The sequence below is a fragment of the Natrix helvetica genome (assembly GCF_964273705.1).
Source record: "Natrix helvetica genome assembly, chromosome: 2".
In the NCBI taxonomy this organism is placed as follows: domain Eukaryota; kingdom Metazoa; phylum Chordata; class Lepidosauria; order Squamata; family Natricidae; genus Natrix; species Natrix helvetica.
In genome coordinates this window covers 48,252,558-48,266,035 of record NC_138552.1, presented here as the reverse complement: position 1 = coordinate 48,266,035, position 13,478 = coordinate 48,252,558, and the positions used below count along the sequence as shown (strand labels likewise).

The 13,478-nt window shown below is 37.5% G+C and overlaps 1 protein-coding gene across 3 annotated transcripts; it reads right to left on the bottom strand.

Annotated features, from left to right (window-relative positions):
* Positions 1-464: 464 nt before the first annotated feature.
* On the bottom strand, positions 465-11,391 carry MACIR (macrophage immunometabolism regulator). Of its 3 annotated transcripts, none has more exons than XM_081944277.1 (3): positions 11,263-11,391; positions 2,896-3,397; positions 465-847 (listed from the first exon to the last, which is right to left on the bottom strand). In XM_081944277.1, exons 2-3 carry the CDS (start codon positions 3,374-3,376, stop codon positions 690-692), a joined length of 639 nt encoding a protein of 212 aa, XP_081800403.1. In that variant the 5' UTR covers positions 3,377-3,397; positions 11,263-11,391; the 3' UTR covers positions 465-689. The 3 variants fall into 3 exon arrangements, with proteins under 3 accessions (XP_081800403.1, XP_081800404.1, XP_081800405.1); XM_081944278.1 differs by lacking the exon at positions 11,263-11,391 and adding an exon at positions 3,732-5,433; XM_081944279.1 differs by lacking the exon at positions 465-847 and having other exon boundaries at positions 2,074-3,397.
* Positions 11,392-13,478: the final 2,087 nt, after the last annotated feature.

Below are 13,478 nucleotides of genomic sequence, written 5' to 3'. Positions count from 1 at the left end.
TTGGTCTGTAAAAATCCATATATAAAAATACCGAACTCAATGAATGACTACTTGGTACAAAGACTTCAGATCATAATTTTCCATTCAGGTTTTACTTTCTTGGTAGGTCATCATTCAATATGCAATTCAAGGTAAGTTATCTAATAAAATGAATGCATTAATTTAGCAATAAAAGCATATGTTGCCTCTTCAGAACTCTTTAAAACAATTAATAATAAAAACTCCAAGCAATGAATTCAATCACTGAAATAACATTTTTGTACAAGACAAGAAATTAATGCGCTATAGCTTAAAAAACTTTTAGAACAATTCTTAAAAATAGTAGGGAAAACATGTAAAATTTATATTTTCCCACTTTTATCCCATAGAGTATCAGCAATGGGCTGATTATCTTGCCAGAGAACTGACTTAAGAGTTGCAGAGAATTTTAGAAATTAAAATCAAAATTTTAAAACATGTTTTCCCCCCAAGAAAATAGATCAAAAGTCACAAAGGGAGGCCAATTGTTTACTTTATAAGCAAACTTTATAATAATAAGTGTGAGGCTTCTCTTATATGTATTACTATCTCCCAAAATGCGGTTATTCATTGCACACCATAACAAGAACAGATTCATGCATATACCATGGCTATTTGTTTCCAATGGGCAATTTTTTCTCAGATAAAAAGAAAATCACAGAGTAACCTCATTATAAAGTGAGCTGCAGGCAAATGCACCTGTTTCTGCTGTTACAATGGCAAGGAAAATGACTAGATTTTAGCAGTCCTCTTGAATATTCAATGTGTAGTAGATTCCATGTCATAGTTTCTGAAGTATGTAAACTAAATTCCTTTCGTGAGTCAGGGTCTACAATATATATGAAAATATATAAAATCAATGTAACATTTATAATACACATACATTTTTAGAAAAGAATGTAAAATGATATAATCAGGCAAATTTCCTTTCCAGGTTTTAAAAGAGCAACACATACCAAGGGCCATAGAAAAGTATGGATATTACCCTTTTATTTTCTAGTCAATGCTGCTTCATAGATAAAATTAATTAATATTTATTATTTATGTTTAATCAATAAATGTAAAAATCCTTTCTTTGGCATTGGACAGTACTCTTCTGTTTATATTAGAAGGCCATGCAAAGTAGTTACTTAGGGAATCATTTTTCACTATAATACAGCAGTGCAACTTGTAAAAATTTCAAGCATCTTCTCAAGTGAAACAAACCTGATCCATAGTTGATGCACTGCCAGTTAAGCACAATATCAAAGAAGAGACAACTCTTATGCTTTCAAAGCATATGCTCTCTGTATTCTTTCTTAAGAGATGAGTCTTTTCCAAATAAATCAAATCTGTGCAAGGAATGGTTTTAAAAAGGCTTGGTTTCATAAACAATTTAAGCATTCCTTACTGTATCCACAAGAGTTAAGCTTTCACTTCTAAATAACTTACAGATCAAGAACATAACATGATTGTACACTCTTTCAATAATAAGCAGCATAGCTTAAAAGAGAGTAACAATAATAATAAATATTAAAATGTAAAATAGGATTTGTTTGGAGATGATTTACACCAGTCCATTTGAAGAAATTAATAACTTAGCTGTAGCCTGAAAGGCTTTTAAAAAAAAAACAAGACAAAGTTAAAATTATCAGTGCTGTAAATAAATTGGAATGTTCCAATGCAGTGCTAAAATGTCATAACAACCTCCCATCATACCTATATGGTACTGTTACTGTAAAATCTAAATGCTGAATATCACAAATGCAAATGCAGTTTTCAGCATTTGTGCATGTATGCATGTGTGTATATGTGTGTATGTATATATATATATATATATATATATATATATATATATATATATATATATATATATATATATGTGTGTGTGTGTGTGTGTGTGTGTGTGTGTGTGTGTGTGTGTGTGTGTGTGTGTGTGTGTATGTATGTATGTATGTGTATATATATATATAATGTTGTATTTATGCTGATAAAATATTCATTCATACATACAATACACTATAAAGATTTCTGTGTTAAGATAATTATTTTAAAAACATACAAAATTAAAGTCAGTAATTTTCTTTCAATATTTTTTTCTTCAAAACACATTTTAGGATTTTTTTTAAAAAAAAAATCACACTGAAATTAGTTTGAAATGCAAGTAGTAATTCAATTATACATTTTAAAACAGTCAGCTCTAGTAATGTAAGTACTGAGGCTTAATTTCATTAGCATTTTTTTCTTTTGTTGCCAGTGCAAATCCAGATACAGTGAGTACAAACTGGATTATTTCAAAGAACACATGGTTTTAGTGAAACATTTTGTCTTATAATGCAAAACTCATTGCATATGCACATATGATTAATATTAAATAATATATTTCAGTGCTGATCCATGAGTAAATTCTTACAGCAAGCTCAGTCAGAAACATAATTCACATTACATCAATTTTTGAGTGTTAAAATTGCCATAAATATCAGGTATCCATGGGCAAAACATTTTGTTTTGTTACACTATTCCAAAGAAATTTCTTGTCAGAACTTTTCAGTACTCCTTGCTCTTTCTGTGGTTTCCACACACGCATCTGCACACACACACACATGCACAAACATACACACAAACATACACCTCATCTTCCTATGCTATGGTCTAAGAAAACACGTTTCTGATCCAACCAGGTACCAAGTGCACGACTGCCTACATTGTATAGACAATCTTGATGCAGTGAAGAACAAAGGATGGTTTATGTTCATGTGTTGTTCCTAGCAAACATACGGTCCCCTCTCAGGGTGAGGTGTTGGAGCTGATACTGAAGCACTTCTGTATCAGCCGGTTCCTTGATGTTCATTCTGTCTAAATTGAGGTAGTCTAGGGATTTTGAGTGAGCTCTTTTACCTTTGAAAAGGCAGAGAGGCAAAGGACCATGAAATGCCTTGTATGGTTCATAAGGTAGTGGCTTGCTGCATTTATCCCCTGAGCTGGGCATCCGTCGCCTTCTACGGCCATTGATCGCTGGGATCTCATAAGGCTGGTAATATCTGCTTCTGGCTTTGCACACTCGGGAAGAACGAGAAAGTCCTGAATCAAGCTGTTTGGAGCGCAAAGTAGGCCCTATCATTTCAACTTTATTCTGTTCTTCTACAGTGCACTTCTGAGCTAATTTTAGGAGCTCCTCTCCAGTAGTGAAGCCAACCAAGTAATTAGAATCCATGTGGAGGATTTGGTAACCTGAAACAGTCTGGCGCATTGGTGAGCATGGGGTGCTGGAGCAGCGAGGTTTCTCATTGTCCGTTTTGCTTGTAGCACTCACTTCAGCGATAGGCAAGGGGAGTGGGGCTAGCATAGATCTGGCCTCTCCATTAATGTCAACTTCCATTTTAAGTAAGAATCCAACAACCTAAAAATACAAGAGAGTTGTATTAGCATGACACAAGCACAGGCGGAACTGACAAGTGACAGTCACTTCTGTCTTTAGGTCTCTTTGCAGCGACTTCATTGTAAACAAGAACATGGTAACAAACAGATGACTGGAGCTCGACTTGTATTCCATTTTTGGCAAAACACTGGTATGTGTCTTTGCCTATCTACCCTTCTTCTTTCCTACCAGGTTCAGCTCCCAACCTTTATCCCTAAACTGAAAATAATAGTACCATCTCAATCCAGTACTACCTGTGGATAGTAAACATAATGATAGTCCTGAGTATAACCATATTTCAGTCACCAGATCTTACCCTAATAGTAGAGCCAAAGACAGCCAATTAAAGGGAACCATACAGATGAAAGAAGTAAAAGCAAGAATTATCTTCAAGATAAAATTTAAAATGTCTTTTTATTTTCACATGCTACTGTCAATTAGGGTCCAAGTCAGTGTTCAATTTTCTTCATTACATGCAGACGAAATCCTTAAACAATAGGAGTCATGTTGGCTTGAACCCTTCTCTGTAGAATTCATTGAAAATAGTTTTCCCTGAAGCAACTCTGCCCTTGGTTTTCTCCTTCCATGTTATACTGAAATGAATCTAATATTCCAAGTACACAGCTAAGCAACAGCTAAAATGTCTAGCGTGTTTCTAATTACTTTCAGTGGGAGCTCTTGTTTGTGGGGAATCCGCCCCCCAACTCAATTTCTACTCCCTACTCAACCACAGCACACGACCCTTAGAGTACTGAATTTAGCTCAGATAGAAAACAAAGTGATTATGTCTCATATAAATCCCTTAATAAAAACTGGAGTGATCCAGAGATTAGGTTGATGCCCTTTTGTCAGAAGGTTAAGCTGTTCTTATTTACAAAGGGATATTCTTAGTTTGCCACCTTTTATAATATAACTTTTTATAATATAACTTTTACAATATAATTCTTGCTTGCAATTATTTGCTTTTGTGATATGGTGTTGTCATGTATTGACAATATAAGGTGTTGTGAAGTTTAGCTGCCTCTAAATGATGCTTGAGAATTTTGGAAGGCAGAACTATGTTTACTCATGTAACTCTTTGCCCATAAGAAAATCAGCCTTCATTAGTATTCATCTATTTTCTGATATGTCAAAAGGTAAATGAATGGATACTGGAGACTCTTGTCCATTCAAAACATTCAGAAGATGAGTAAGACACTATTATCTAAGCCCACTTACAATTAACAGAATAACAGAGTTGGAAGGGACCTTGGAGGTCTTCTAGTCCAACCCCCTGCTCAAGAGGACACCCTATACCATTTCAGACAAATGGTTGTCCAATCTCTTCTTAAAAACCTCCAGTGTTGGAACACCAGAACTTTGGAAGGTAAGTCATTCCACTGCATGTTATAAAATTTCTTCTTCGTTCTAGGTTGGTTCTCTCCTTGATTAGTTTCCATCTATTACTTCGTGTTATGCCTTTAGGTCTTTTGGAGAATAAGTTGACTCTTTCTTCTTTGTGGCAACCCCTGAGATATTGGAACACAGCTATCATGTCTCCCCTAGTCCTTCTTTTAACTAAACTAGACATACCCAAGTTCAACAACCATTCTTTCACCACTGCCTAGGTTTTTGCATTACCTTTCATCTCAATAGGCATTCTGCTGAGTACCTGCAGTACCAACACAGCCAGTTCCACTGCTGCTGCACTGCTGAGCAGTTGATCTGCCTGCCAGCTATTCCTTTGTGACCTGTAATTATTTTTAAAGTAAACTTTCCTTTCTACGAGTTTTGTGGGTCTGACATTAGCATGGTAATTATATATCTGTTTATGCAATAAATCATGGTGATGCTAATATTGCTGTTAATATGGGCCAATGAACTTGGAAAGTACATTTGTCACATGAAGCTGAGCAACACTTGCATTTTCCTTGTAGACTGTGGAATATTACAAAGGACAGCTGGCTGATTCTTTCTTAGCTGTTTTGTACAAATAATTTTGAAGGTCAACAAACTTTGGTTTTCAATGTAAGGAATAACATTTTAATATCAAGTTCTCTAACGTTTAACATGATGGCTGAGAAATGTAGAAGAATAGCTAACTTAGCATTACATTTCTCTAAAATGTAATATTTATATCACTTGCTATTCCATAAAGGCAACAAATCTCACACAAATTTCATAGACCAAACGCTTTTAAGAATTAAAAATGGCAATGTCTGCATCTCCTTACAATTTCCTCATCCAACCTAATTGTCTCCAGTTATGCTGGGGTTACAGTTTTCAGAATTGCCAGTCAACCCAGCTAAATTACCTAAAAATTGTGGATATGTAGTTACAACATATCTGGGAGGAATCATTCAAGTGAAGGATGTCTTATAATATTAATCAAATAGCATATGAAGGTTATGAACATATGGATTATTTATTTATTGACTAAAATCTATTATTATTCAACAAAACAAACTCTTCGTGGCTGTCAAACTTATATTTTACCCATTGTTCAAAAAACCTATTCAGTCAGTGAGCTTTAATTCAGTTTTATTAATGTTATTGTTCAAGATGTGCATGTGTGAGAAGAAGGGTAATAAAAGAATATTCTGGGGAGCATCAGCATTTTCTTTTTGAGCTCTTCTGGACTCTACACCTGAAAATTACTTCCCCGATTAAAGGGACATTTTTTATTGCTAACCAGAAACAAAAAATGTTTAGAATTTCACAAATTATGAACTGTTTCAGGAGACCCCAACAAAAGAGAAGCAGGATGCATGATTTTTCTGAGTAGTCAGTCAGCTGCATATAAGGTCATACTTGATAGGAATAAAGTACTAGCCCTTTAAGGATTCAAGAAATTGTGGCTGGGGTAATGAAGCTATTAATCATAATACTTTAGGCGGAAATTTCTTCTAATGTACAATTTCATAGAACATAACACATACAATATGCAGTAGTTTTATCAACTTGTCTCTCTCCAATTGTAACTGCCAACATTTCAAGAGAGCAAGGATCTGCTCAGAGATCATTTTATCCAAGAATTTTATGTGTTTCATTCCATATGCATCCAGTGCTCAATTAGGAAAAGCAGGTAGTAAAAAAAGAGTAGGATTGTCATCCTCACTGCAGTTATTGTTCTATAGAGAAACTGTAATCAGAGCATGACTCAAGCAATCATAAAACCACAGCAGTGGAAGGAACCATTTAGGCAATCATGTCTATACTTTGTATAAAAATTCAAAGTTAAAAAAAATCATAGAATGTTGTTGTCTCTAGCTCTTCTTTATGTAAGCACTTTTAAGCTCTGTTAATGTTAAGACATGATTTATAATATTCAGGCAGTTCTTCCTGCAACTTAAATTATTTCTACTCTGCACTATTAAATGACAAAGCTTTGACCTTCTGTGTGACATTCTTTCTGGGACTCAAAGAATGCAGTCATATCCCCTTCCCCCACAAGTCTAAAGTCTTAAATATTTCCAGTTTCTTCCATCTTTTCTTGCAGGATTTTCGTTTTACCCTCTCATCATCCTTGTCATCTTCTCTTGACCTGTGCAGGTGATCTGAATCCTTCTTAAAATGTGTTTTCTTAAATGGACATATTGCTGAAAATGGGATTTGACTAACACAGAATAAAATGGCATTTGTGTTATTCTGCAGCTATATTTCATTGCTGACTCATCTTGTTTACAGTTCACGGCTATTCTAAGATCATCTTCACATGTAATGTCATTTAGGCAGGTAACCTGAACTCATGTATGTGATTTCTATTTCCTAAGTGAAAAAGTGCACCTGTCTATATTTAACTCCATTCTATAACTTTCAGCTTCTTTCTTTTAGGATTGGATTATTTTACATTTTCTTTCTGCTTTCTAGAATATTAGCTAAGCCATTCTTTTTTTCATGAAATCTGATCAACATTCCATCCCCCTCTTCATCCAAGTCATTAACATGTTGAAGAATATCAACAAAAATGTTTGATATTTCAGTTTAATGAGAAGCCACTGAACAACACAGATTTCCTGCAATTTCAAGCCAGCTTTAACCATCAAGCAAAAAGGATATAACTAAAACATTCTAGAATTTTTGTCCACTCAGCTATAATAGAAAAATATCCAATGATACGAGTCTGTAATTTTCCCAAGAGAGTAGTAGTATAAGAAAACGATAAAAGGTGTTTTTTTTGCCGTATCACCCATGTAAAATATCACACTCAAATCATTTTTGTTACGGGTGATAATTAAGACTGGTTCATTATGAAAATGAAATGACATCAACCCATCTTAGTCCCTAGTGATTATTCTCTCCCTAGCAACAAATGTTTCCTATAAATGTTTTCAGTGTACAGATGTCTGAAAATATTTATGTAGTTCATACATATTATATTTCATCAGACTTATTCTCCAGAACCTCTATCCTATTTGTAATTCAACAGTTCCTTGCATATTCATATATGAAGATTTCTAAAATTTTCAGCCAGTGGATACTTTCAGAATACATATAAAACTTACGACAGAAGAGTTACATGATGTATTTGCTCGTTTGTGAAATGGCTAAAACTATAATTATAACCAGTTAAAAAATAATTCAAAATTATGCTAATAGGGATATAATTATAAACAGCTGAAGGGAGGGCTTCAAAATAATCATCTTTTAAATCTAGATTTTTACTTTTACTTTTTTTTAGAAACAAAAATCTAAAATCAAACTGAAGAAGTTCAAAGATAAGCAAAACACTAACCAAGGAGAAAATAACACACAGGCAACATATATTTCATTGTGAATAAGAGCAGGAAGACAAAAAATAGACTACACAAAAACAAAACCAACAAAACCAGCCAAAAACTAAAAGACAAGAGTGGCAAAATGAGAGCCAGTTTGTTCTAGTGGTTAAGGCACCAGGCTAGAAATCAGGAAACCCTGAACTCAAGTCCCACCTTAGCCATGAAAGCTAGCTAGGTAACTTTGTGCCAGTCACTTGAGCTCATCAGCCCAACCAATCTCACAGGGTTGTTCTTGTGAGGGAAATAGGAAGAGGGAGGAGTCCTATGTATGTTTGCTATCTTAAGTTACTTATGAAAATAATAAAAATGGGGAAATGAAGGAAGGAAGGAATCCAACATGAACAGAACAATGTGTCCTTCCTACATCCTCACGCTTTATTTTTCAAAATTTATCTGGGGTCCATGGAAGTCCCAAAGGTGTTTCTGGATATAAATACGGCACTGGACACTGGCAGATCCACCATACATTTCCATCTCCTAGATTACAAATAAACATATAAATAACATATATTCATAAATGACTGGAGCCTGATGGGTACCAATGAAGATATCTTTCCATATGAATACTTCTAGCATATAATTCTATACCATAAAATCATGCATTGGTGTTTAATAAGGATTTCCCCCCCAAACTGGATTCTGGCATGTCTCTCTGATAATTTACATTTGTATGGGATTGTATTAAATCTTACTCTACTGGGCCTGGAATCAGATTTGTTTTTAATTTTATTGATCTATTGATGCCTTTTTATGTCTCTCTCTTTGTATGTTTGTGTGTTTGTATGTATATGTATTTGTGTACACACACACACACACACACACAGGGGTATATTCAGGCCTAATCTTAAATATCAAGAGAGACAAGCTACAAAACCATGATGCTTTGGATATTAACATCCCTTCACCCTCTGGCATTCAAAGGGGCATAGCATGTATAGTATACTCAGATTTTCTGAACCTGTGACGTATATTGTTAGAAGCAGATCTCAGATTTTTCTTGTTAGAAAATTATTTATGGAAATGGTAACAGCAAATCAAAATACAGCTTAGCAATTTTATATCAACGCAGAAAAATAATGTATAATTTTACTAGATTGCTAGGTATGATTTTGGGCTACAATGCTCTTACATTCAGTATTATTGTTGAGCTTAATATTTTAATGTTACTATTGCCATTAGTTTTTATGTTACTGTTAACAATTGTTTTAAAATATATTTTTGTTACTATATACCATACTGAGAGGTTTTTTTTTTCTTTTTATTTTTTTACTCTAAAAGTCAACCACAAAAAAAAAAAAATGAAAAGTGAAGCTGCAGAACTAAAAGTCCTGGAATTAGTTTTAAAAAAAATCAGGTGAGAAATAAAATTACTGCACGACAGTATTTATTTATAGCAGGCTGCCTTTGCTGAAAATATTCAGCAGTCATCTTAGCTGCAAAAAAACCAGCCTTCAACCATTGGCATGATTTTTAACAACTTTGCTATTGGTTGAAATGAAAACATTCCATTTTTCTTGTCTAAACGCTAAATTTTATTTACAGTCATTCTGCTGAGATTCCCCCTCATTATTTAGATCTGATTCAGAGGAGCAGATCTAGGAAGATACATTTGAAGGCAAGCCAGATAAAAGCAATTTCTCTGTTATGCAGGGAATCTGTAGCTGCCAAGAGCTCTCCATAGTGCTACTTCCTTTTATGGACAATGAGGCAAGGCAGCAGTACCATGGAGAGTCCTTGAAGCACGTGGGCATACATACCCACAGGCTTAAAAACTATGCTTCAGAATCAGCTCTATTCCTCAATGGGAATAGACAGGGTTGCCATGAAGTATATGCTGCAAATAGCAGATGGCAAAACGTCAGAGCTCCACTACCTACTATGAAACTGCAAACAAAAGAAAAACACAAGTAGATCAAACATCAAAAGCTGCACATAGCCTGAAGCTTGCTCAGATTTGTGGTTTTGCTCCCTAGCTTCTTAAAGTCTTATAAAATCAAAGGTTTAATATAGTCAAATGACTTACATTTAAGAGCAGGACTGTACATGAAGGAATCACACTGTTTTCACATTTGTTTTTCACTGTAAAAATATTGACACAGGGTATATCTCCTACCTACTGTAAGGGTAAGTATATGTAGGATACAGCAAGGATCAAAATGCCACTGAAACCAGCAGCATGTTGAAATAGAGACGGAGAGGCTTCTCTGAAAGTGAACGTTATTTAATACTTTTAATCTTAAAACGCGTTCATAAAATAGCTAATAAGCAAAGACTGGCGGTCCAAGAACGAACGTCATACATGTTAAGCCACACCAAGCTTAGATAAGTATACCGTGAGAGTCAAAGCACACGTATTCACACGCCCACAACCACCTACACCGGGCCTAAAAGTACGACGGCTCGCACTTTTTATAAACACCGCCCGCGCGAATTCGACCTCCACGCATTCCCCGAACGAAACCCCACAACGCGACGCTTCGCCGAGCCAGAAACACGCAGACACAATGAAGCCACTGCTGCGTCACGGATGTTCGAGAAGGCAGGCGCGCGCGCGCGCACAGGGATTTCTGCGCTCGCAGGGGGTCCGACGGGCACCCGCAAACCCAGCCACAGCGCCGGGGAGTGTTTACCTTACAACCGCGCATATAGGTGACCTCTAGAGAACCGGCCGCCTCATCTCCGCCGTCGGGAATCTCAAGAGGCAGCTCCCCCACCCCACCCCCGGGCTTCCACCAAGCCGGGCGCGCCCGCTGTGTTTACAAGCACTGGGTTGGCGGCGCCCACCCACCTATCCCTCCCTCCGCCAAGCACACGCGGGCTTGTGCCACAAGGACGCCCGCACCGCAGTCAGCGGGTGGGAGCGCGCCTGCTCCCTCTTCGCGTCGCCGCTCCTCGTCCGCCCGGCTACCGCCTCGCGCTCCCGCTCTGCAGCTCTTACGGCTGCCGGGGCCCATCCCGGCCGCAGCCTTGCAAGGGCGGGCCCGCAAGCCCTCCACCGGCTCAAGCGCCGTCTTTGGCGTCGCTGGCGCCCCCCCCCACCCCTCCTCCCTCCACCCCAGGCCTACCGGCACCATCCCGGTCTCCTCCTACCTGCGGTCCAGGATGCCGGGGCCTGCGGGCCGCGCTCCCGCCGCCCGCGACGCTGAGCAGGCGAAAGAGCAAGCGAGAGGCAAGCGGCAGCCCCTCCCCGCTCTCTTATTTTGCCGGCTTGGGGCGGGGATTGGAGTTGGCGTGGCGAGGCGGAGAGCCGCTCCTCCTGCCGCGGTCCCGCCCACCGGTGCCTCCGTTAAGGCCCTGCCTTATTTCCCGCCCTGGCTCTAAGCGTGGGAAATGCGGAGCGCGTAAGGTCGCTTTTGCCTTCTCCTTAGCGGCACCTTTCTCCCTCTACCCGTCCTTGCCCCCTTGGTGGCCGCCGCCGCCGCCTTTCGCGCGTTTTTGTTCGGTCAGAGCTGATGGAATTCGTGAAGTCATAAAAGAAGGAAAAGAAAGTTCCGGGCACTTGACACTTTTTCGCCTTATCTGAGTCCAGGACATTCGTAGTTGGAATTCAAGCCGATACATTCTCGGGCACCCATAGGCCTTCGTGAGGCTGTAAGCTTTCTTTCATGAAATCTGGGACTACGACAAGGCTGACAAAAGATGTTATGACTTCCATTTGTCTCTCAGGTGGCTGACTGGCCTTTGCGCTAAACTGTTAGTACTTGGATGGGAAATTTCTAGGGCAATTGGTGGTTGGGGAATTCTGGGAGTTGAAGTCCACGCATCTTAAACGTTTCCAAGTTTCAAAAATATCTAAATTATCAGGACGGGTGGACAACGCTGGAAAATCGAAAACATCCTGGAAGAACACAAAATATGTTTTCCTCCCGTTAAGAAAGGCAGGGGTGTCAAACTCAAGAGTCTTGGCTGGACAATAAAGACACCAGGATTCAAAGTGAACTATTTTCCTTTGTGCTTCCCAAACCTGAGTAAATTGCCCATAATTGGGTAAAAATGTTTTTTTTCCCCTTTGGGTAACAACACATGAACCCATTACCCAAGAGAGAAATATTTTAAGATTGCTAGATTTTTAGTAAATTAAATTTCTCAGTAGACTTGATTTCATCTTGCTGTTGTGTCCTTTTCAGTTTGACTGGTTTAGCCAACAGCTCTTCCTTAGAAATTTTATCCTTTTCTCTCTCCAAATGTTTACCCCCCAGTGGTGGCTTCTGCTGCAATTGTCATTTCATTTAACATCATGACATATGAGGTAGCTTAGGCTGATAGCAAACAGATATAAAGCAATTAATTCATATTTTGATGAGATTGTGAGAATTTCAACATAGGAGTCTCCCGATTCTTTTCCAGGATACAGATTTAAAGTTAATATATCATTGAATACACTCTTTTATGTTGCAAGTCTTTGAGCACTCTGTGTGTGTGCGTGTACATACATACAACATAAATACAGATAGTACAATACAATACAATAGCAGAGTTGGAAGGGACCTTGGAGGTCTTCTAGTCCAACCCCCTGCCTAGGCAGGAAACCCTATACCATTTCAGACAAATGGCTATCCAACATCTTAAAGATTTCCAGTGTTGGGGCATTCACAACTTCTGGAGGCAAGCTGTTCCACTGATTAATTGTTCTAACGGTTAGGAAATTCCTTCTTAGTTCTAGGTTGTTTCTCTCCTTGATTAGTTTCCAACTTGATTAGTTTTATAGATAGATACCCTTACTAGTAAAATTATTATACACAAAATAAAGGAGAATGGAAAGAATAAAAAGTGCAGGAAACATACATAAAGAAGTTACTTCCAACATTCATCACAAGTATAAACAATTTTTCCATGTTTTATTTATTTATTCATATAACAGGTAAAAATTCAATTTCCATTAAACTCTGTGATCTGAGTACAATTGAAGTATATTTATTATTTATTTTATTTATTATTCATATTTATAGACCGCCCCCTCTCCCGAAAGGGACTCGGGGCGGTGTACAGTCACTAAAATACGTTATAAAATACATACAAAACAGTTAAATAATTAAATACGTAGGTGGAGGAGGTTGCAAGACTGTACATAGAATAATAAATATTAAATATAGTATATAGTGTATTAAAAACTTTTTAAAACCCCAAACCCAATTAAAATGAATAAATCCCCGGGAGGTAGAACTAAGAAAGTGCCAGGCCAAGTATAAACAAATAACCCTTCACCCTTGTAACAAGTTATCTCTTCATCCATATTTCATATCTTATCTATATGCACATCCAGAAAATATTTTCTGGATTTGCATCCAGAATGAACTTCTCAATCC